Below are 24,639 nucleotides of genomic sequence, written 5' to 3'. Positions count from 1 at the left end.
TTTTATTTGATATTGATGTATAAACACTTAGGGATGTAGTTTGCTATTATTTAGTCAAATATCTGCTGGTAAATTTTGACCTTAATTTTTTACGTGTGAGCTGAATGCCTGGTCAGGAGGATGTATCTAATAGGCAAGGAAAAGTAAGGGGGAAAATCATTGAAATTTAATGGTAAAAATGTGTTTGAACCCTGTGTAAAAGAATGGGAAAAAAGATTTTTAACATTTTGTCCTCTCATTAATAGAAAAAGTGTTTACTTAATATGTTTGCCTGAAAAACTGGCAACTGTGTTTTGTTACCCGAACACTTTCATCTGGGTCGACCTCTCACATAGTCAGAACAAAAGTGAAAGTTGCTCACAGTCAAGGCATAAAAAGATACAGTGAAGGATGATGATTTATTTGAAGTCAAGGGGATTTACAGTAAAATTTTTTCACGAGTATTGTCTTTTGCAGTTTCTTTTACTCTCACATTCTTGAACTGATAGAATGTTGATGGGTGATTCCGACTTATACCGCTGTGGGTGGAGGCTGTTGTAATGAGCTCCCCTCTTCCACTTTAAATGAAAAGCCCTAAAAGCACAAATTGAAAGTTTATTTCAAACACAAATATTACCTTCATGAATGTTATATTTTTAGTTTATTTAATGTACACGGGGCCCATATGATCATGGGAGTAACGTAAAAACTATGGAATTTGAAAATGACAACATTCCTTTATGGGGATTAATATTGAGCCGTGAAATTTGCTTCAGTAATATCTGTATATTAGAGATGAACCAAGAAAGAAAACAAAGGTTGTTTTGCTTAATATTGATATACTTTGTATCCATGCATGTTGTGTGTCATTCATTTTATTTAAATATATACAGATATATATTTAATAATGGTATCTTATAATATTTTGTCCTCTCATTTACATAAAGTAGCTACTTGTTAGATGTGCCCATAAAATTGGCAAATAAGTTTCCTTTTTTCTATATAATAAAAGTTACCTCACCACTTTCAACTGGTTTTTGAGGAATTCATTTCAAAAAGTAAGAACACATTCATTACAATCACAATGTGAAGTAGTTTGCATATAACTGGTGTAAACAAGTGAATTCAAGTTCAGGATGTGTTTCTCAAACAGATTATTTACCTTTGTGTCCATTTGCATATTGTGCTGAGTCACTGTAGACAAGATGGTCAGAGGCACTGATATGGAAATATAAACAAGATAAATCAGCCATACTGGCCATCTCATCGTGAATAAAATCATATATTTTTTTGTATTTCATGCTGTTCCAGCAGAAGATAAGCTTCAGCAGGGCACGCTTATCATAAACTACAGACAGTACTGTTAACAAGTACTCCACCCACGTAGATGAAGTTTTTATACTTCATAAACAGTTCACAGGCTCTCAGACACTGATACACAACCACAAGCTGTGAAATCATTTCTGTACCTTCTTTTTTTTTTTATGAGCTCAGAAAAGTTTTGCGTTACATCCATAGTTTTATACAAAATGAAACCAATAAATATTCACTCCTAAATATTAAAAACATTTTCTCAGAGCGAAAGCATTATCAGCTTTTGACAAGCACGCTCTCTGTTCCTAACATTTGTGGTTTCACTGAAATATGACGGATGAAAAAAAGCATGTTTGCAGGTTGTAGCTGCTGCTCGTTTCAGATGTACAGATTGTTTTGCCTGCTGAGTTCACGTATGTTTCGTTGCCGCCTTTGATCTCTGACTTTTGTGAATGTTCTAAAACGTTTTGGCAAAAACGTACGAAACAAAATGTTGTGTGCATGTATTACAATAATTTGTCTTTGCAGCTTATTTCATTCGAGTCTGTGAATGACGTAGTTGTTATCTTTCTATTACTAGATCCCTCTATTATATGCAGTCACATCCAGAAAGATAAAATGACTTAATTCAGACTCAATGTGCGTTTCAGTTGAGTTCCCTCCCACATTTACGAACCGCCACATGGAACACAAACAGAAGTGGAAACAGCCGCTGCATTTTGGAAGCTGCAAAAGTAAGAAAAATTGAGATATAATTCCAAAGAATTAAAAAAAAAAGAAAAAGTAAATGTACGTGTAATAACATGTAGTCTCTCCACAGCAGTTACAGGTGACGGACAAACGAACATGTTGGCACGGACATGCAGGAGGAGGTCTGAGTGCAGATCCAAAAAATGTGGTGAGAAGTTTGATTGCGTCTTTACTTGGGAGTGGACCATTGAAACTTTCATTGTTGCAATTTTAAGGACTGTTGCTCACAAGTTTCCGCCTAAGTAGAAAGTACATAATAGACTGGCAGCAGCCAGCAATTATCTTCAGTTATTGATCAATCTCTTATCTTTTGTTGAGTGATGATTCAGTCAAAGTCCCAAGTTACCAACATTTTCAAAGTGCTCATTTGTTTCATCAAGACACATTGAGCTTACAATAATATGACAGAAAGAGCAAATTCTTATATTTAATAATCTCAGTTGTATTTACAGATTTCAAACAAATATGGTTTGAAGCACACTGGCTCCTAAAAATAAAATACGAAAGTAATCATCTCTCAAACTCTCGTCTGTGCCATAGCTGATCGCTGGGCTCGTTCTAGGTTCATTAAACTGAACCTACGGTCAGAATGGTTTAAACCTGCAACTAAACTGATCACGTGATCGGTTGATGAAGCATCGTATATGATCTGACCGCTCAACCAATTTGCACATTCACAATTTTGTCAATAAATCAAAGAACCTGGAATGGGGACTTGTGCTATGACTTATCTGACCTGGTCCTCCTATGCTACACAAACCTCCACAGTGTTAATCCTCTCTTCACAGTGTCACGTATCACTTAACTGAATTTGATTAAAGGCAGGTGTTGGGAACCACTTCAGTGTAATTTGCGGCGGTACAGCAGGGCTGGAACATGGCGCCACCGTATTGCCCAGATTAGAGGAATTACTGCATATACTTTGGCCTGTGGAGGGTCTCTGAGGCAGGTGTGTGGCGGCGCGTGGGTAAACAGCCATGTTGGCACCAGTGGACTCCAGCCCTCAGCTGGGATGACAGCCCAGGTGTCTCGTGGGACTTGTAATGTCAGGCTGGATCTTCAGGTCCACCTGGAGACTGTGCGATAGTTGCTGCTCCTAAATCTCCCAAGGGTCTCCTGTTGACATTTGATGTTCCATGTGTCTGTTGGTGGAGCCTTCTCCAGGTTCCTGCCATCGGCTGCTTGAATGACAAGTGCTAGTTAGTTGCCAGTATTTGCAAAATGATTCAGGGAGGGTGAACGCAGTTATTGGCTTTGTAGTAAATATGGTCCGCCTGACCTGAATATTACAGGACAGATTATTCGATCAAACTTGGAAGAATATAATCTAAGAAGAGGCTTTGCTTTTGGTTTCACTGTCATAGCTGAAGGAGGTGAACTCAGCCAAGATCGTGTCGGCCATGCTATCCTATGTGTGGCCAAAGGACAGACCCGACCTACGGGCCCGCGTCGCCATCTCTCTCGGCCTGCTCGCTGCTGCCAAGGTATGTGTGAGCATCATGTCCTGGCTACTTATCTGCATATTTTTTCTTCTAAAGCGAATTGGATTAGGTTGAATGACACCAAGTGATGTTATGTAAGTCCGGCTGCATCTCAGGAAAGAAGATGAACCTGTGCTTCTTTCCGAATTTACTTTTCGCAGGATGCATCGATAGTCGGTGCAGATACCAAGGATTTGTGCATTTTGGTTGTGTTATTTATTCTAGCCTTGTGCTTCAAAACCAAACAAATGTCCATTATAAAAAAGATAGCAGAACTGTCATTTCTTTATCACACTATCTTTAAATGAGCACACATTCAATCATGCAACCTTTACCTTCTTTCTCATCAGTAGATACACATCAGTCACAGCCATCTGCGAATGCTATTTTATTTGCCAGTAGGACGGTGGCAGTCAAAATGGCGAATATTGCCCAATACTGATATGTTGCAGATAAATCAGCGCACCCCAAATTTGTGTTTAGATTCTTACTTTTTGCTTTGCTGATTTTCTGACTGCATTGTGGAGTCTTTTTTTTTTTCTTTTTCCTTTCAAATATTCATCTTGAACAAGCTGAATTATCTTCTGCGGGAAAATTACTTGATAATATTTAATTTTGGTGTCAATTATTAAGAGCTAAGATAAAAAACAAACAAACAGACAGCACTGTCTCCCGCAACATGATTATAGTGCTGATCTAGATCTGAGATAGACATTCACCAACACAATGGTATTTATTTATTTATTTTTTTAAAATGTGGGTTAATCTCCTAACCCTTTGAATAAGATCTCTGAACACCTGTATGTATGGTAAGGTGTGTCGGAAGAAAACGTAACTCTAAAAGTGTAGAAACTTGGGGGGAAAAAAGGTCCCACGTGTTACTGCAGTCCACCTGACCTTCATCAAGGAAACCACTTGAAATGCAGGTTAATAATGTGGACTCTTTAATTTTAGTGTGAGCAGTGACATTTTTGGCTCTACTGATGCCACGTTGGCAGCCGGTACTGCTGCAGCTGTGTGGAAACCAAAACTGAAACATTTAGGCCTCCTTGCATGCTGATGAACATTTTAATTTGCCCCTGTTCTCAAAAAGTAATTCATCATAGACAGTCAGAACCTGGATTATTATTATTTTTTTCTCTCAGGTTCAGTGAGTCGATGTCGGGGTTTGTTATAATCAGGCCTAATCAGGATTAGAAATACACATTAATCACCATCCTAATGATATTAAATCTTGGCCCTGAATCTAGGACGCCGCTGGGGTCTCAGATCTCTCTCTGCTGGGGCAGAGACGTACAAGTCAAAACTCAAGGTTGCTGCTGAAGTTAAGCGAGTTTAAATGTCGCCGGTTGATCTTTTAAAGGGTTTGCTGTTTTCTTAAACGAGTTTCATAAGTCATAAAAACACAGGAGTATCCAAGTAAGAATGTGAGCAGGCAGAGAAAAGCTGCAGCATTATTGCTCCATTTTAGATGAAATGAGTTCCACTATAGAGCACCACAGTGCAAACATCCTGTTTTATTTTTATCACTGTTGTTTTGGACAGAGCAGATTGATATGAAAAGAACTCTGACGCCCAACAGCTGGCTTGTCACGCAGCACTGTATTCAATAGCGTAATACAGATTTCCATTTGATCATTTGGCCCTGCAAGCCCTATATCTTTAAATACACATTATTTGCATTCCCTTACATCCTTTGGATGCTGTCCAGTCCTGGTTGCCAGTAATTCAAGAGAGAAACTGCCTTGAATCAACTGTGTTGGACATTTTATTAGCTTGTTTTTATTATTGGTTCATTATGTTCTCTGAACTGCTTTACAAGTTGCTTACATCAGGGTGTTTATGTTGGCAAGATTGATCATTTTAAATATAACCCACAATTAATGTGGGAAGACTCTTCGTCAGTGTCATAAAGGCCCGGTCCAGCTCCTCAAACCCCTGTTCTAGGACCGCAACTCTCCAGCAGTGTGATCAGCAACTGTGTATTACCCTGGCTATAGCACTTGTGCAAATGTAAAACAGCATGTACTTCAAACTTTTTTTGAAAATACATGTTGCAGTAATATCTAACAGTGCATGATAGATTACCTCTTCCTTTGTGTTTAATTTGCACCCTAGAAAACAATCAGAATCCACAGCTCTTGAATAAGCATGTGCTGATGGAGCTCAGCGTGGCTCCCTCTAGTGTGTGTGTGAAGGAGGAGACGACACGCGTGCAATTCAATCCATCTCTACTGCTTGACTGGAGTTTATTTCATCTTAAACCACCGGCATTCTACAGGCAGTTGTTATATCTGTCTGTCTATCTATCTAGCTGTCTGTCTGTCAGTCTATAATAATTCTAGCTACAGCGTATTATACCTCTGCACCCCATGCTGTCAGTGACATTTTCATTTCAAATAACTGATTATATAGGGCTTCTTGTTTTTTTGCCCTTAAATGAAGCTCTGGTTGTCTGCATGTGTCACACTCTAAGCCTCGTCTTCACTACTTGACCTCATGTCTCTATTATAGGATGACACATCGCCAGGTACACATCGACATGGTGTCATTTTAATCTCCAGTGTTGGCAGTTTATGCATTAATAAAGCCATCCAACCTTATCATGTATTAATGGTTAAATTGAGAACATGTTTTGGCCCTGCAATAATGGGCTCTGGCTATTTTTGTGTCATGTTCTGTTGTCTTGGTAGCAAAGTGGCAGATATTGTTTTTCCTTGAGGGACTCGGAGAGCGTCTATTGTCAGAGAATAATACCCAGGCGTATAAAGTGAGAACCCTGGAGAAGCAGAGCTTGCAATATAAACTGTGCACTATTAGATGCCCTTTTGCATGATCAAGGCTAACTGTAGTTTTACATCGTCGCTCGTGGGATATAGTGATGAAATGTAAGATTTGACAAAATTTAAAACAAAAAACAAAACGAGGGCTCAAACGAAAACGCTCTGCAGTGAGCTGCTGCTGTGTTTTCTGGCTGTCCTAATGCGCTGCTGAGCACCTCGCCTGAGTCACACAGCTGTCCCTGTGCTTTTAATTAGCCCTAATAACCATTTCAATTCCATTAGCAAGAAGCAGCAGCCACCTCACCAGCACAGCCAGTCAAGAATCAGACCGCATACCATACATTCATGCAGAATTCACCTGAATCACTAATGTTGAATTTGCTGCCCAACAACACTGCAATTCCTGCTTTTATGTGATGTTTAATGCATAAATAGAGGTGCACTACACAAGACTGGATGTCGTATTGAGCATGTGTCCGTCTAATGGGATGATTTGAAACTATTTCTCCTTGGATTTTCTCCCCCCCCCCCCCTTTCTCCCTCTCCCTCCTCTCCTAGACCACCAATGTGATGGTGCCCTTCATGTTTAAGTATGCGGTGGACGAGCTTAACCAGATGTCGGGACACATGCTGAACCTGAATGACGCGCCAAGCACTGTGGCTACCATGGCAACAACCGTGCTGATTGGCTGTGAGTCCCAGACTTGTATTGCACTGGCAGGTGCCGCGCTCATCAGAGGGGACTGTGGGACTGCCTATTATCTACCGACTGACCTTTTCCAACACATTCATATCAATGCCGCTCAGCAGCCTCCGCCTCACCTCATACTATTTACATTATGTGCTCCAATCTACATCTGAGTTCACTTCTGTTAATCCGCACGGCCCTCTCATGAGTGCTGATGACTTTTCAGTGTGATACCAAGATAAACAGATCGAGACAGGTCTAAAGCAGTGGCGAAGAAACAGATCGTGTCCTTTGAAACTTGTTTGGTGCTTTTTTTTTTTTACAGGTCAGGTGTGTTTCTCTCTCTCTCTTTATCCCTCAAGTGCAACTCAACTGTCCCAGTTGCATCTGTTTATACTAAATAGGTCAGGAGTCAGGTGTGGTGTCAGTGTGTCCCTCTGATTATTTTTCTCTCACAGGTGTATAGATAAATAAATTTTGTGACTTCACAACCGCTGCCAGTCAGCAGCCTTGTAGCTACCTGTCTTCAGTCAGCCCACTTACATCTTGCCCATTAATGCTGCCTGCTGAATAATTGGAGTATGAGAACAGGACTCCAGACAGGACGAATTAGGACAGCAAGGGAGAATGAAGGGTGAAAGGAATTGTATTTTTCTTGCACCTTCAATGCGATGCTCAGGGGCCTCAGTGCCCGGAGCCTGCGGCGATGTGGGTAATTTGGCTGAAAAGGTTGCTCAGTGCTCATCCTACCCTGTCAGATGTGGACACATTGTTCATTAGTTGAGCATTCCTATTTAACGCCACATTACAGCCCCATGAAAACTGGCGGACAGAGCGATTATTACCTCGACTTTGGTCTCAACAGACAAGTCATGTATTCACACATCTCGGTGAAATCGCCACCAGAAGGCCATGTGTCACTCTAATGCAGACTAATATTCACTTGTGCGGGAACCAATAATGTTCTCTTAAAATTAGGTCATGGATATTATTGAACTGAATGTATAAGCGCTACAGTTTTGTTCCCTCTCAGGCAGCGCCAAACCTAAGAACTCGCAGTCACCTCTTTCTCTGACAGCTAATTAGCTGCTTAGCTGCAGCACATTAAACAGCATGTAAATGTACCTGCAAATGTCACTTCCGACCTGTCAGATGCCGCTGTGGTCATTGCTCTTCAAAATCACCAGGAGCAACACACTTAGTTCACGGCTCAAAGCTGCAACAATTTATTTGTGTCTGATCCCGATGCTGTAACCTTGCAGCTGCTGTCAATCACACCAGACAGCAACACGCCCCTGCTGCAGGTATTTCTGACATTTTCCCAACTACCTTTTATGTTTTAGTAATACGAAGCTACCAGCAATATATGAAGAGGAGTGACTGAATGTGATTTGAGTTCTCTTCCTCCTCTTGTATTCTGGTCACACATGTGGCCCGCTTCCTGTCACAAACACTCAGCACACTTGTATACTTCCCCCTCTGTCAGAGCACAGAGTGGTGGCCTGCCACAGTGGTGATGCCTCAGACTGCTTCCCGCTCGCTTACACAGACGTTGCTGCTGTAAGCACTGCAGGGTTTACAGACCAGAGATGATATATGTTCCGTCACCTCATACTAGCTTTCGCTTAAGAGTAGTTGACACGCCTCAACCTCGTCGAGTCTCAACTCCGATACTAGAATACATTCTGTTTTGTTATAAAGCCCTGCTGTTATAACCTGCCTGCATTTCACAACAGATGTGCTAAACTATATCCTCTGCTATCCCAGATGGTGTGTCACGGGCCACTGCAGCCCTCTTCAATGAGCTAAGGAACACCGTGTTCGGCAAAGTGGCCCAGAACTCCATCCGGCGCATCGCCAAAAACGTCTTCCTCCACTTGCACAATCTGGATCTGGGTTTCCATCTCAGCCGTCAGACTGGAGCACTGTCCAAGGCCATCGACCGTGGCACAAGAGGCATCTCCTTCGTCCTTGGTGCACTCGTCTTCAATCTCGGTCCCACGGTGTTTGAGATGGGCCTTGTTAGTGCCATCCTGGTGAGTCCAATGGTGGAATTTAGACATAGAGAGAGGGGTGATGGTGAGTAAGGTTATGGTGGTTTGTTATTGTAGAATACACCAACATTTGTCACGTGAAACTCACATTTTCTTTCTGTTTGATTTCTTGTGATGTTTCGATCATTAACGTTAACTTTGGACCTTCCATCACCTTCACAGTAGATTGTCTGGAAATCAATTTCAGGATATTGTCTCGTTTAAATTCTAAATGGAATATAAATCCCCGTGAACTTTTTGTGGTAACATAGAGCCCATTAGTAACGATAATGAATCCCAAAGCTTTGTAGGCTGCTTAATGTGCTCCTGTGGAGTAGCCCCCCCCCAACACCCAAAACACACACACACACACACACACACACACACACACACACACACACACACACACACACACACACACACACACACACACACACACACTTTGACCACCACTGAAAGACTGGCTCATCTATAGCTTTGTTCCATTATTCCACTCTGGACCATAATGTCAGCCTCTCTGTAATGAGGGCAGACTCCATTGCCCAAATAGCTAAAGCATTAGCATGATTACTTCTTGTAGTTTCCCCTCCATTTGTAACACTCTATTTCATAGTGCAATGGTCAAAAACAGTGACTCTCATAGTACCTCGTGACGCCAGCGTTTGGGACCTGCCGGTCTGATGTGGACGCTTGAATTTTTATCACAAAGCTGTTGAGTCACTGCACGTAAAATAAGATTGTCCTCTTGGCTCTGCTTTTGTCTCTTGCAGTATTACAAATGTGGTGGACAGTTTGCAGCAGCAGCCTTGGGGACTTTATTGACATACACGGCTTTTACCATTCTCATGACTCAGTGGAGGTAACAATGACCACGTTCGTGCCCTTGCATCATTTCGTATCTGGCCTGTATTCGTCAGGTATTGACAGAGATTCAGTAAGCAATCCTCTGTGTTGCTGATAAATGCTTCTTTAATGTGTCTCTGCTCACAGGACTCGCTTTCGGATAGAAATGAACAAAGCAGACAATGAAGCAGGCAACGCAGCTATTGACTCCCTCCTCAACTACGAGACCGTTAAGGTGAAGACCCTCAAAACACACACAAATACACAATCCACCCTTGTCTCAGCCCCTCCTCTCATCAATCTCTCCTTCTTTCTTTTTCTACTATTCATTTGAAGCCAGACACCCTGACGTGAATACATATTTACTCTTCTGTGATAACATTGTTTCACTGGCATGATTGCCACTGTCAGGAAAGTAGAGCTCTCTCACCACGTCTGTCTCTTTCTTCGACTCTTACCACTTTCACACACACAAACTCAATCATAGCAATTATCAAGCAACAAATGAAGCTCTAGTCAAATTAAAATGTCATTTTGTTCAAGAGGAGCGTCGTGTTGAATGATTCCTGAAATATCTCAAGTGTGAACTCTGTTCATTGAGTCTGCCTTTTTTATATGATCGTGATGTCATATATGGTCAGGTTTCATATATTTATATGATGCAATAAGGTTCCTGTAAACAGTTGTCAGTGGACGCCAAGGTTGGGTGTAAACATTCCACCTTCCACTGAATTGATGCAGTCACAGTCACGAGTTATACGGCATGAATCATGACCACACACCACAGGCCTTTAAGCAGACATATTGATGGAGCCAAGAAGAAACCATCATCATCTCAAAATTATCATCCTGAGGTTATTGATGCAGCAATTATGAATTTCTGAGCCAAAACTGACACCAATATTACCCGGTAACCCATGTTAGGGTTTTCTTTTTTTTTTTGTACTTGATTTTTGCCAACTGACTTTTAAAAAAAAAAAATTTTTTTAGGGCTTTTATTCATCCTTAAACACTCCTTTGTCGCAGGGTGAGGTTGGACTCAGGCTGATGGCAGCCAGCAAGGGCAAAGTCATCCAATATGATACACAATTTGTTCAGATATTATATTGACATAAAAAGAGATATCAAATTATTAAGTTTTATCGAGAGATGTGAGATAAAGGTTGTACATAGAGACTTTGGCTAATTTGAGTTTTGTCAACCATAATTTGTAGATTATATTCTCAGTTAACCAAATAATAGTTACCGGTAGATCTGACTGACAAAGCACTAAAGGACATTAATCACTGTTTTTTTTATCAGAGACATGTGTCTCTTTGTGTTTAGCCATAATCCAAAAACCTCAGTATCACATCGATTTCTTAAAAACAACAGCAAAGTGTCACCCTTCAGATGGAACAAGAGATGTTTTTGCTCGAATAATGACATGCAATCAAAATAGTCTCTGATTGATTCAGTCACTCAACTAATCCATTAAGCGACTAATCTTTTCAGCTTCTTATTGATCCGTTTGAACAGACGCACAGCTCCTGTTTTTTCACTTAGGTCATGCATTTTCATCTCCTATCTTGCCTCTTAACTATTTTTTGCTGTGAAACGGGTCACACTTTCTTGTAGTTGTCTAACACGTCACCACAAACAATGAGACATTCATCAATGAACACATGGGACTGTTTCTCTGTTTTATCGCCCACAATTGGGTCTAAATTGTAGTCCTGGACTGAAAGTGGAGGCTTTATTTGGAGCAGGAATGTTTAGGGCCAGGTTGTTTCATGGGTCATTTTGCTCTCCTAGATACCTGACTGTTCTGGGGGTGAATGTAAACATTGTTTACATGTAGCACGGTTATCCTGCTTTTTTTTAAAACAATTTTTATCTTATGCAGCATCTTTTTCGATAACCTCATTGTACGCCGCACTCGCATACAAACAAAATCCCCATCCCATTTCAGATGCTTTGTTGGCTGTCCCAGATATATTTTGGTACCCATGTTATTTTCTTTGCTGTATTATTTTGCCTCCTGTTTTTCTTAACGTTTTGTTCTGTGTTATTTTGTGTCATCTGTGTCAATGCGGCCGGATTTAGCATCACTCTGAGCTGTGAGTGTGCATATGTAATTAGATCTCCGCCCACTCAGAAATCCGTTCCACTTTCACAAAGGGCTGGATGAGAACCTGAACATGGTGCCTTGCACTGCTTCACTTTGTCCTCCATGTGCTACTTCTCTCTCCCTGATTCCCTGCATTTCCCTATATGCAAATCAATGGGAAGTCAGATGCAGCACAGCAGCAGCAGGAGCAGCAGCGCCATCAGCTAGAGAAGCAAATCGCCCACTTAACCAGAGCAGGGAAACAATAGTGCATACTAAACAAACAGCAATATTAGGTAATTGGCAGCAGAGTTGAGGAGGGTCGCTGTTAAGATTATACTGGAGTTTAATGTGCTGAATTTAAGTGATGCGCTTGTAACTGATTCATGAGGCGATTTTTTTTTTCTCTGCTTCTTTTTTTTCCCTTTAAATGATTGCTGTATGTCAAATCAAAATTAGTGCTGCTTCTGTGCTGTAGCACTAACAGAGCTATGTGTGCTTTTATTGTAGGTGTCTGGTTAAGCTGCTACAGATGTAAATTTAGGCTGACGACAAAGGATGTTCTGCAGTGATTCTTCTGTAACCTGCAAGTGATGTTTTAGGCTTTGATAGAATTATACTTTGTTTATATTTTGTTCTTGTCATTTTGCCATGCTCATTATTATCCTCTGCCAAAGAGCTCTGCTCAGCAAAGCGAGCTGTGGATTTGGTTCAATCCCCCTCCACATTCTCTCAGATCAGTTGGGAGGAGATAAAGATACAAACATGAAAAAGTGCTTTGGAAGCCTACTGAGACCCAGACTACACCCAGAGCGGTCACTGGGAACAAATGCAGCCTTGAGGCAGGCTGCGCTAAAATATCTGCCTGACGCTGCACTCCATGCTTCCTTAACCTCCAACCTTAACCATATTTTGTGTCTGTCCCTCTTTCTCTCTCAACTCATACATTCCATCTTATACCAACCCTTTTACTCCCTCTGCCCTGCGCTCTCGTCTCCCCTCCCTCTCTCTCTGTTTCTCATCTCTGCTGCAGTACTTCAACAATGAGAAGTATGAAGCTGAAAGGTATGATGGGTTCCTGAAAACCTATGAGTCATCGTCTCTAAAAACCACATCCACACTTGCGATGCTCAACTTTGGCCAGAGTGCAATCTTCAGTGTCGGTCTCACTGCCATCATGTTACTGGCCAGCAAGGGCATCTCAGCAGGTGAGAAAGATGTTTTCACTTGGTGGGTTTATGTTTGAGTTAGGGGTTACCGATGATCTGTCGCAGCAGCACAATAGCAACAAGCTCCTTTACCTTGTGGCGGTACGCCTCCGCTAATAACAGCCAGACAACGCGTCATAATGTCACAGTGAGTTTGAGCTTTGATCTGTTGGATTGTGTCACTGATCGACATCTTCCTTGGTGACATAAGCAGTGAGAAACATAAGCCAGGGTTCAGCGGTCCAACTCAAATCATGTTGCCTGAAATTATTCTTTTTTGGTCTGCTTCTTTATAAATTGGTCAACTGTATTTATTTATGTGTCCGTATCAGGATTGTTGCATTTTTCAAATTCATTTTCATTCACTCATTCATTTTATGCTTTTGGTTAAGCATACACAAACAAAAGTAATTACAACAAATATGTCAAATTCAATACCCCCCCCCCCCCAAAAAAAAAGGAATAGGCTGAAGCTCATGGCTTAAATTAAATGTTTTTCAGTACATAGGGAATGGGAGTATCAGCATCTTCTTATAGATGGCAGGGATGCACTAATTTGAAAAAAATATTTCATTATAAGTATTCTTTACTGATACCACAGTTGACCTGATTTTCCATATAAGAGGGAATGTAATTTGTATAACATTGTTATAATTTTCATTGAAAAACTCACTCAAATGAGAAAGTTGGGATTTTTGTGATGATCTGTTTTTAAATAAAGACTTTTTTTTCCCCAGGAACATGATATGTAGGGAGCATCATAATATTTCATTATTAAATGTTATTATAAATGTATTTTGTATTAAAACAACATGGTGTTGTGACTCAAAATTTTAAACCACCCGTGTTATGATTTAGATTAAATTTCAACTAATTGCAAAGCCTTAACAGAAAACATCAACATCAGTAAGTAGTAGTGGCAGTAAAATATCAGCAGGTCAGATATTCATATATCGTGCATCCCTAAGAATAACCTGCCACAGCAAGTAAATTCACAACTCTCTAATCCACATGGATTCTTCACTTTGGAACCTTAATCACCAAATTCAAATCAGGTCCCCGTTTAGGCCAAGTAGAAATTTCGACCAAATTTCCACAAATTCTCTCAAGGCATTCCGGAGATACTGCATCATGGCTGGACAAGCTTAGAACACAGAATTCTTCCGGCCATGGTTGTCACAGATGCTGAGGCATAAAAATTATGCATTTGGAAATATGACAGACATTATAAACCTTGAGTTTACTGCAAAATATAAAACTAAAATTGAGAAAGCATAACAAGCTTGAAAACGCTGCATGAGCAGGGAATAAAATAACCTTGATGTAGAAAGTGAAAGCACAGGGGGTGGAGACGATTTCAGACTGGAGTCTTTGTCTGTTTCCACCACTTGAAAGTGGCAAAGGTTTTAGACTTATCTTTCTGATCCAAAGACACACGCTGTGTTTGAGCTAGGTGATCTATGCATGTGTGTAAGGACTTCTGCTACTGCTGTGCAGGTACAATGACGGTGGGAGACCTGGTGATGGTCAACGGCCTGCTCTTCCAGCTCTCCCTCCCTCTGAACTTCCTGGGCACAGTGTACAGAGAGACCAGGCAGGCTCTGATAGACATGAACACTCTTTTCACCCTGCTCAGCGTCGACACAAAGATCAAGGTAACTTGTCGGCTTGACATGAAATTTCCATATTGTATTGCAAAGTGTTTTTTTTTTTTTATATATATATATTATTCTTTTTTTTCCCCTCCCGCTAAAGAAGAGAAAAGCTGAGCTTGCACTCAAAAGAAATTGTGTAGACTTCAATACAAGAATTCAAAAAAGAGCACAAAACCGTTGATAAAGCCAAGATGTTTTTTTTGCCAAACAACAGCACGCACAAGCACAAACAGTACTAGACTGTAACACAGGACTGAGGTGTTCTCATAGCTGCTGTTTGGCTAAACTATCTGCATATGCAGTAAAGATGATAGGTTGCTGTCAAAAGCTGTAATTACATGCTATTGTGTGCTCCGTGTGACTCAGGTGCTGCTTCTCTCTTGCTGCTATAAGTGATGGCCTCACTTATTGCACTAATCTGTATCAGGGTATTATGATAAACCGCTGTGGAACTGTGCTTTGCTGCTGCTCAATGATTTATTTAGGGCAGCGGTTCTCCACCTCGCGACCCCCACGGGGATCGCTAGATAATTCCGGGAGGTCGCCAAATGGTTGAGCGAAAAAAAAACAAAAAAAAAACAACAACATTTTTAGTCAGGAAACTCTTTTTACAATCTACATGCTGTAACAGTGATATTAGTTATCTTGGCATGGGTGTTATTGAAAATTAAAGTGTTTCTGAAAACCGTTAAAACCTACAAACACACTTCTTCACCAGTCTTGAGTCTTGACGCTGCGTGTGAGACCTGATGCAGCGTCTTGTCATTTTACTAGATTCAAATGCCAAAACTTTAGGTTGTTATTGGAAACTTTTGTTTCAAACCCAAATTTTGTCTTAAAAGCCTGTTTTTAAGAGTCATTCTTTTATGAGTTTGTAGATCTAAGGCCTTGTTCGGACTGCAGGCAAATCTGATCTGTTGCTTAAATCCTATCATTTTTGCTCCAGACTGTTATTTGGGGGGGTTTACGTGTGTGTTTAAAATCAACATGGATACAACCTGGATAAATCAGATTTGGGCAGGAAGCCTGAACAAAGTCTAAATGGATTAATCAAAGGGTTGTAAGACTATTAAGTATTATAGTTTTATCTGTACAACAGGCCGAGTTACTTCAGTAATATTAGAAAATGTTCCTAATATTACTGCTGGTATGGCCGAAACAAAAAAACAAACAAAAACAAGCTGACTTTGACGTACAAACACCGTCGTCCGGAGGGCTCAGAGAGGCTGTTAACTGCTGCCGTCAAGTGGATAACCAGTCATGATAACTGGCCATTTTAATGTGTCACAGCATTTATATATAAAACTTGAATTCACCTTAAAATACACAGAAATATTCCAAACAGTCCTCACGCTTTATTCGACAGTCATGCTTGTGACAGCGCCATGCCCCTTTGTCACTCTAAAGCAACAACTATCATTTGTTTCCGCGAGACATTTTCTTGCACATTGTATTTTAATGTCCCGTCCTCCCGTTCCCCCCACCCCACCCCCCCACCCCCCCCCCAACATCGCGGGACATCTTGCGTCAGAGGAGAACACTTAAGTGCAAATGTGCGCTCGCTGCCTAACCGTATGACTGCCACTCGTGTCTCCAGCCTGTAATTACAGCAGGAGAAATGAATCCGTCCAGTTATTTCCCACTCATCAGAAACACTCCACTCCATTGTGATTCCCTGCGGAATGGCACTGCCCAGCAGGCCATTACTGTCTGTTTGAATGCATAATGCTTTTTTTTGGGGGGGGGGGGGGCGGCCAGATCATCAGCATATTATGTCTTTGTAAAATGAAATACCCAATTGAAACTGCGCCACAAAATAAAAAATAAATGATTTTGGCTTTTTCCATGTTTGGGATGTGTGAAATTACCATGTGTTTGTCCTAATGGACTGTGGGTTATTAGTATTAATTGGCCGAGGTGGATTGCAGCTGATTATGTTGCTATTAGCTTGCGCGGAGATGGAGCAGAACAGGCTTTTAGACTGCGGGTAAGGACAGCGCTTTATTCGCCGCTGACCTTGTCTTTATCTCAGCACTGTGGCTCAGCTCCCAATGTACAGAAAGTTTTCACGCTCATTGATCCATCAATCAGCGTGAAGGGCAGCGTGTGAAGAATTCAGGCGGCCTTTTGAAACGACCGCTCAGATTTTCTGTGAATGTTTCTGATTTTCTTGACTCTCTGCTTTTAACATTATATCTTTTTACAAGGTGTTGGAGTAACGTTGCATCATGCCAAGCCTTGTCTGCCAGTAGCTGTTCTCCTGTCTCTCCTCTTTCCGTTTCGTCTGTCTCAACTCTCTGATGATTCGCTGTAGGAGAGGGATCTCGCGCCGGCTTTAACCATCACACCACAGGAGGCCACCATTCGCTTTGAGGATGTCTATTTTGAATACCTGGAGGGCCAGAAAGTCTTAAATGGAGTGTCTTTTGACGTGCCTGCTGGGAAGAAGGTGGCTATAGTTGGTGGCAGTGGTTCAGGGTAGGTCAGCTTGAGCAGAAGTACAGACTGTCACCCCATTTTCACCATGCATGTGTTGTGTTGTGGTATTTATACATGCAGACATTCCTATCAGCACATATCATCAGTAGACTGCGGGGGGGCCTCTCTCAGACAGGAGGATGATGATGATGATTGGTCTCACGTCTGCTTGCAGGAAGAGCACCATTGTGCGGCTGTTGTTCCGCTTCTATGAGCCCCAGCAGGGGAACATCTACATCGCGGGGCAGAATATCCGAGACGTCAGCCTTGACAGCCTGAGGAAGGCTTTGGGGGTCGTACCTCAGGTCTGGGACGCTCCACGCTACGCAAATAGACTGTTTTTTTGTTTTTTTTCCTCTCTGCTTAGAGCTCACAAATCTCCTGTGTATTCACATTTATTTATTTATTTATTTGTTTGTGAGTTATTGTTGATAATTATACAACAAGGGGGCAGCATAGACCAGTGTATTATTATCATCATCATCACTATTATTATTATTATTTTTGTTAGTTAACAACAGCATTAGAAATGAGCCGAATCCACTATTTCCCTGCAAATAGCTCACAGGCTAATCCGAACAGATGGTACATAAACAGTGTTTTTGTTGTCCGCATGCTTTCTCTGTCTCCCTCCTACCCTCGTCTTTGTAACCACAGCCCTCTGTTCCTGTCTCTGCAGCAATACAAATATTCTCTAGCCTCATTTTCTGTCTCGGTTGTTGTCATCAGGATGCTGTTCTGTTCCACAACACCATCTTCTACAACCTGCAGTATGGGAACATCCACGCTACTCCAGAGGACGTTTACAGAGTAGCACGTCTAGCAGGCATTCACGATGCCATCCTCAGGATGCCCCATGGCTATGACACTCAGGTTGGGGAGCGGGGCCTCAAGCTGTCAGGTTTGCTGCACCATAATGACTGTTGTTTAAATGTGGTCTCCCAACACTAGCAAGTGACAGAGCTGTGTGTTTAATCCGTCTCAGTAGATAATAGACGTAGCTGGAGAAAAGAAACTGTGGAAATGATTGCAGTGAGAGGCTGCCAGAATAAATCCACATAGAGCTGGGATATTTATTCTGATAGTGTAGGGCTCCACCTAATGATTGTTTTCCTAGACAACTCATCCATTTGCTCTCGACAGTCAGTGTATCAAATGTCAGTCCCAAAGCCAAGCAGATGTTTTTATTATCACCTGATTCCATGTTTTCACCTTACAAACCAAACAGTAATAAACAACACCAAGAACCTACAACGCAATGGTTGTGACCAGACCAGCAGAATGTATCTGAGTGGGACAGTGCAAAGGCAGCTCTGGGCTCTTCATTATCACCACCATCGATGTGCCCTTGAGCAAACCCTGAACCCCATTTACTGAGCAGTTTTGGTGTTCCTGCTCGCTGTGAAACTCCCCTTTTAAAAAAACAAAACACAAAAGGTTTGAAAAAAGAAGAAATCTGCAAACCCTGTCCTTAGATATTTAAGTGATAAAGTTTCTTGATAGTATGTTGAGTTTTTGTGATCGCAGTGGCAATGATGAAATGTTTATACTATTGCGGTGAACTCTGGACCACATTAAATATTAAGTGTTTACCCAAATCTTCCGAGAAAGAAGTAAAAGAATCCAACGTGGTCAGTTTGCAGTAACTGAAGGTGGATTCTGCACGGCGAGAAGGGCCACAGGATTATGAAAAACTACCTAGTGGTGATAAATGTTTGATAGAGATCCCCACAAAACCAAGACTTCCCTTAGAATTCTGTAGAAAACGATGTGTAGGCAGGACATGGCTGGAGCACCTCAAGATATGATATTAAAGGACATTTTGACACAATTAACCTTTAACACATCAAGCACCTTTTTTTTTTTTTTTTTTTTTTTTTGCCATTTGAAAATTGCAGAAGGCCACATTTGACCAAATATCAATTAATTTTGCAACCCCAGCACCTTTTAAATCAATGCTGAAAGAAATAAAGCAAAGCAAGAAAGCTTTAACACATCCTTAGACTCTTACCAAGGATGGTACCTCAATGGTACTATAACTAAACTTAATGAAACCACATCAAGGCCAGTGTAAAAAGAAATGCTGTTTTTCACTGTACAAAACAGAACGACCCTCAAAAAAACATTTTTCTCTTCCCTGTTTGCCAGTGCCACCAGGTTCAGTGAAACTCACCTGGTAGTTTTTATGTAATCCTGCTGAAACTGTGAAAACATAAATGCAAGATTCTGAGTACACAGATCTGAGGTATAATATAATGTCTCGTACTTTGATACTGAGCTGTTGTGATTTAAAGGTTTGAGAGATTTCAATGATCTTTTACCAACGCTCAGACAGTATCACCGTGTATGACATGAATTCATGATGGGACTGAATGTTCTGCTGCACCGCTGTCATTCCATCCCTCTATTTCTGTCTCGTTGCTTTAGTTATCCTCGTTTGATCTAAAGTGAAAGCACAAGGCTGTTAAGTTTTTAGCTCCTAGCTCCGTCACACTGCAACTCATTTAGCCCACGTGAACACACCCAGTGTGCTCTCAACAATCGAGACGCAATAACCTGCAGCCCAGATTTCTTTATGTGCCTGACTGTGTGTGTGTGTGTGTGTGTGTGTGTGTGTGTGTGTGAGAGAGAGAGAGAACGGACAAATAAAGACATGACGAACTTCACATTAATTTCACCTCAGCTGTACGTGTCAGCTGCCAGTGGGGGGGGGGGGGGGCAGTCTAAGCTCTGAGGCTCCTAACTTCTTTCATTGCTGCTCTCCACTGCTGGACGTATTTTTTTTTTATATGTCTGCTGAACATTGCTTGTTTTCACCAGGCCACACACAGCTCATATGTAATAAAGGCAGAGTCAGACACAGCAGGGAGAAAGCTTTTTGTCTCGCTGATTATTGCACAGCTAAATGAAAGTCCCCTCGAATCAGTCGTGAGAACGGATCTCCGGTGCTGGAGTGTTTTCCTCGTCTCTGAGGTCATTATCTGTTGAGAGGCGCCACCCTCTGCAAATTCCCACCTTTCAAACTGGCGCTGCACAAAATATTCACACAGCATGCCGTTATGAATGGAGCGCGCTGACGCTACGGAGGTGCCCTGAAACAATGCTGGTGCGGTTCACACCCTCATCCTCACCCCGGCCAGGGAGGGAGGGTAGCAGCAGGTCCACGTTATAACTATGATTTTCACCAAACTCTGTGGAGAAAATATGACATTTTGGGGACAGATCTCTTGAATGTGGCGTTCGCCCGGGTTGGAATTTCTGAGTTCCCAGTCGGAAATTTGAATGCAGTCGTACACATGATTTTTGTATGTGCTAAATACTGAATTGACTGCTTTTATTAACTGGTATTGTGACTGACTGAGTTGTTGTTTTTTTTAACTAATTCTCACTTCAACTGGAACGTGGTCTCCTCATGTTTGGTGTCACTCCGTGTTTGGAGATTAATGGAAGTAGCATGAGTTTGCCTCGGTGGAAGTGTGCGCTCTCCAAATGTCCCCTAGGTTTTTGTTTTTGTTTTTTCAGCGAAGAAAAGATGAAAACATTTTCCCTGAAGTAACGAGTCATACTACGAACCACATTCGGTCCACAATTTTGTGACTTCGATTTCTGCAGCTTTGGGTTCATCTAATATTGATGGTGATCATGATGATTTTATTTCAGGAGGGGAGAAGCAGCGCGTCGCTATCGCCCGTGCAATCTTGAAGAACCCGCCGATACTCCTGTACGACGAGGCAACATCGTCCCTCGACTCTATCACAGAAGAGGTGTGTCTGAGAGTGGATGAACACACACACACACACACACACACACACACACACACACACACACACACACACACACACACACACACACACACACACACACAGGCATATGACCACAACAGACCCACAAATGGAATCAGGATGACACCTCAATGAGCCTGTATACACATTTAGCGGAATAGACACCCACTCAGTCACCTGCTGGAGGTACACGATAATTCAGCTCACTCCTGCATCAGGTACCTGCTGTGACATACCCCCCTCCCCCATACACACACACCACACACACACACACACACACCACCCCCATATTCTCTCCTTGCCACCTGCCACTGTTTTCTCCTACTTAATCTCCAGCTCGGCTTAAACCCCACCGTCTTTGTAAATGTTACATTTAATGAGAAAGTTCAGCACGCCCTCTCTGAACTTGAGAGAAGAAAAAGAAAAAGGGAAAGAAAAAAAAAAAAGAGCGGGCTGGTAGATGTGGCTGTTAATTAAGTTGCTTCTTGTGACGAATGTGTTTGTTTTTCTTAAATTAGCATATGTAAACATTGGGAAGAAAAACATATGAAGGTGGAGGTTTATTTAAATTCCTCCTCAAATCAAAGCCAGAAACATATTTCATATATATCCTGTCATTCATCTGCTTTTTTTTCCCCCCTTTTTTCTTTTTTATGCAAACCAACATTATTGCAAGTGTATTTTCCTTCAGATTAGGGGACACTCCTGAAAAGCTTAAAATGCTGATATTGTGATTTGTCCTTGTGTGGCTCCAGAACATCCTGAGTTCAATGAAGATGATGGTGAAGGACAGGACATCGGTGTTCATCGCCCACAGGCTCTCCACCGTCGTAGACGCCGACGAGATCATAGTCCTCAGCGAGGTACCAGTTTTTGTTTTCCTTTTACTCCCCTTCCCCGATTTCCTGTTGTAATCTCAGTTTCATGAAAATGGTTCAGTGTCACCCGAGTGTTAATTGCCAGTGCAATTAGACGATTTTTGCAGTGAGGGGAAGGACGACGGCCTGCACTCTGAGTGACCTTTGTTACACGGTATTTGCCAGCGAGTCGCCTCTGTTTTTTAACACTCATTAATTTTCAGTTACTACAATGAGTGTGAAAACATGCTTTGTTTAGCTTTTCTCATTAAGTTCATCACCAGCAGGATCCTGTTGGTAGAATGTGTTATTTGCTCCATAAGGGCTCATTGAAGCAGTCAGACTTGTGGTCAGATGGCGTGTCTTGTTTGTCTCGGTGACTAATAACATATAACCGAGCTTCTTCTCCGTGTTGTTCAATCTCTAGTCAAATGACCTTTCTGTGTACTTTTTGCTCTGATGTGTTCAAATCAGTCCCAAGGTGCCTCAAAAGCAAAAAATGTGTGATCAGTGAACGTTGATGCACCATAGAAATGTCAAAGCAAAGAGTAAAAGGCTGCTGTGTGTCCTGGGTTGTCCTTGGAGGCGCTAAGTAGCAAACACAATCGGTTCTCGTGTGGAAAGTAGCGGTTAATATCAAATACAAGACAACTTCAGTGACGTTTTCATCAGTTAGAGGTGATGGAATGAGAAGAGGTTCCCTTGAAGTGCGGCGAGTAAGCATGTGTGGTTCCATGCTTCTGGAGTCAGATGGCAGGGATCAGAGGGTCGCGGAGAGGAGGCATGTTTGCATGTGATGTCGCCACGGCGTTAGCCGGTGTCACCAGCAGAGGACTGCCTGGGGTGCTCATTAAAATAATGAGTGGAAGCAGTCACGTGTTCATCTTGGGCGCACTAAAGATAATGCCAACACCTCTGCATGCTCATGGGAGGTGGGGGGAAGGGGCACCTTCATTTGTGTTTGGCTGTGTGGGAGGGATGTGTGTTTGTGGCGTGCGTGTCTGTGAGTCAGTGTTTTTTTGCGAGAGAAATGCAACAGTTGTTCGGGAGGCGGACGGGATTCGGGGGGGGGGGGGGTGCTGACTCTCCACGGAGAGTGTGGCCAGTGTTATGTGGCCATGGGTAGATGCAGACTTTCTGTTCATGGCCTCTTCAATTTGAATTCACTGCCATTTCTATTTTTGCAAAAACAGGGTCTCATTTTGTTTTTGTTCTCTTTTTTTTTTTTGTTCTCCACCAGGGTAAAGTGAAAGAACGGGGCGACCATCACAAGCTCCTCAGCACACCAGGCAGCTTGTATGCAGACCTTTGGAACACCCAGAACAACAAAATCCTGAATAGCAGCAGGAGCCTGACCAAGCCACCGGAGGAAAGTTTGTCCCCGAAGGAGGAGGAGCGCAGGAAGCTGCAGGAGGAGATCCTAAACAGTGTGAAGGGCTGCGGGAACTGCTCTTGTTGAGCGAAGCTGCCACCTCTATGTCTCTTCATCCCTCGCAGATGGCCTATGGTCTGTGAGGTATCGGGGGGGGGGGGGGGGGTACATCTCGCCTACCTCTCCAGCCAAGCCCCTGCCAGTGCGACTACTCTTCTTCCTCCTCATGTGAATAAAGGCCATCGCTCGCCAAGTTAAGGAGGAGGAGAACAGGGAGCAAGTGTGTTTAGCACTGGCTGCTGTCCAGAGACGGAGCTTCTATATGCCAGTCTCCTCAGCTGAAGCCAAGCAGAAGAGACCTTGTATATCACATACGTGTTTGTAAGACATCTGCTAGTCAACATGGTCCCCCCCCCCCTCCTCTTCAGGTTTATTGACATCTTTCATCACTGGAAACAGAAGAGAGTAATGACTTGCATATGCCTTGATGTTGACACAATTTCTACTGATTTAATTTTTTAAATTTTTTCCTATATTAATAAATCCTGCAGTTTGATGTTTTTATAGTAAAAATGTGCACATATTCCAATTTAATCTGCGGTTTGGTGTCACATCTGAAACCTACGATCAGATTCAGCGGGGTTCAGTCGAAACGCGCGTTCGCTGCTCTGATGTCAGTGACATTGTTTTCGACATAGCGCCACCTGACACGTGATCAAGTCCTGCGAATGTATGGCAGCATATTCGACATGTTTGGATTCACCAGCACACTGAACAGCCTCCAAGTGATTTAGCGGCGTGCGACTGGAGGAATGACAAGAAGTCACTTATAAGTCATGAATGGATTTCACCACAATTGGAACCACATCGCTAGGGAACATTCTCCATCACTGAGAACACCCTAACGGTCATATCATTTGGCCTCACGTTATTGTTGGGGGGGGGGGTCTTGTGTTAAGATTTAAAGACTGACAGATCATGTACGTCCTCACACTGAGGGCAGGTTTCAGCTGTTCTGCACACTTTCTTCCTTGCTTTGGTATCGTATCTGTACATGAGTCTTGTTCTATACGCACAACATGCAACTGGTTTCATAGTATTCTAGACTGTGTTGACTGAAAGTTCACCAGACTAAATAATTAATGTTGCATTTTGTCTAATTAAACAGATTTCCTGGTTCCGATTCCCTGATTTCAGACACAAATGTATACTGTTGACCCTCTGATTCAGGACCGATGTCTTTCCTCGTTTAAAATGCTCGTGCTGCATGTGACCTCTGAACTCTTCAGCCATTCTGACGCATTCATTCTGAAGTCTGAGACCAAAA

At 42.2% G+C, this 24,639-nt stretch overlaps 1 protein-coding gene across 1 annotated transcript in view; it reads left to right on the top strand.

Moving 5' to 3' along the window:
• abcb7 (ATP-binding cassette, sub-family B (MDR/TAP), member 7) overlaps positions 1-24,639 on the top strand; it is a 25,845-nt gene extending 1,206 nt beyond the window's left edge. The window contains exons 2-16 of the mRNA XM_086221398.1: positions 1,944-2,027; positions 2,114-2,191; positions 3,408-3,527; positions 6,866-6,998; positions 8,763-9,031; positions 9,799-9,887; positions 10,019-10,106; positions 12,994-13,168; positions 14,666-14,823; positions 17,138-17,301; positions 17,477-17,606; positions 18,031-18,202; positions 20,962-21,065; positions 21,839-21,946; positions 23,181-24,639. Coding sequence (XP_086077524.1) covers positions 1,944-2,027; positions 2,114-2,191; positions 3,408-3,527; positions 6,866-6,998; positions 8,763-9,031; positions 9,799-9,887; positions 10,019-10,106; positions 12,994-13,168; positions 14,666-14,823; positions 17,138-17,301; positions 17,477-17,606; positions 18,031-18,202; positions 20,962-21,065; positions 21,839-21,946; positions 23,181-23,399 — 2,091 coding nt within the window. The 3' untranslated portion in view covers positions 23,400-24,639. The remainder of the gene's footprint in view (positions 1-1,943; positions 2,028-2,113; positions 2,192-3,407; positions 3,528-6,865; positions 6,999-8,762; positions 9,032-9,798; positions 9,888-10,018; positions 10,107-12,993; positions 13,169-14,665; positions 14,824-17,137; positions 17,302-17,476; positions 17,607-18,030; positions 18,203-20,961; positions 21,066-21,838; positions 21,947-23,180) is intronic.

The sequence above is a fragment of the Aulostomus chinensis genome, chromosome 13, assembly GCF_037954235.1.
Source record: "Aulostomus chinensis isolate RoL2024-O1b breed Wild chromosome 13, RoL_Achi_v1.0, whole genome shotgun sequence".
Taxonomy (NCBI): Eukaryota; Metazoa; Chordata; class Actinopteri; order Syngnathiformes; family Aulostomidae; genus Aulostomus; species Aulostomus chinensis.
This window is presented reverse-complemented; position numbering and strand designations above follow the sequence as displayed.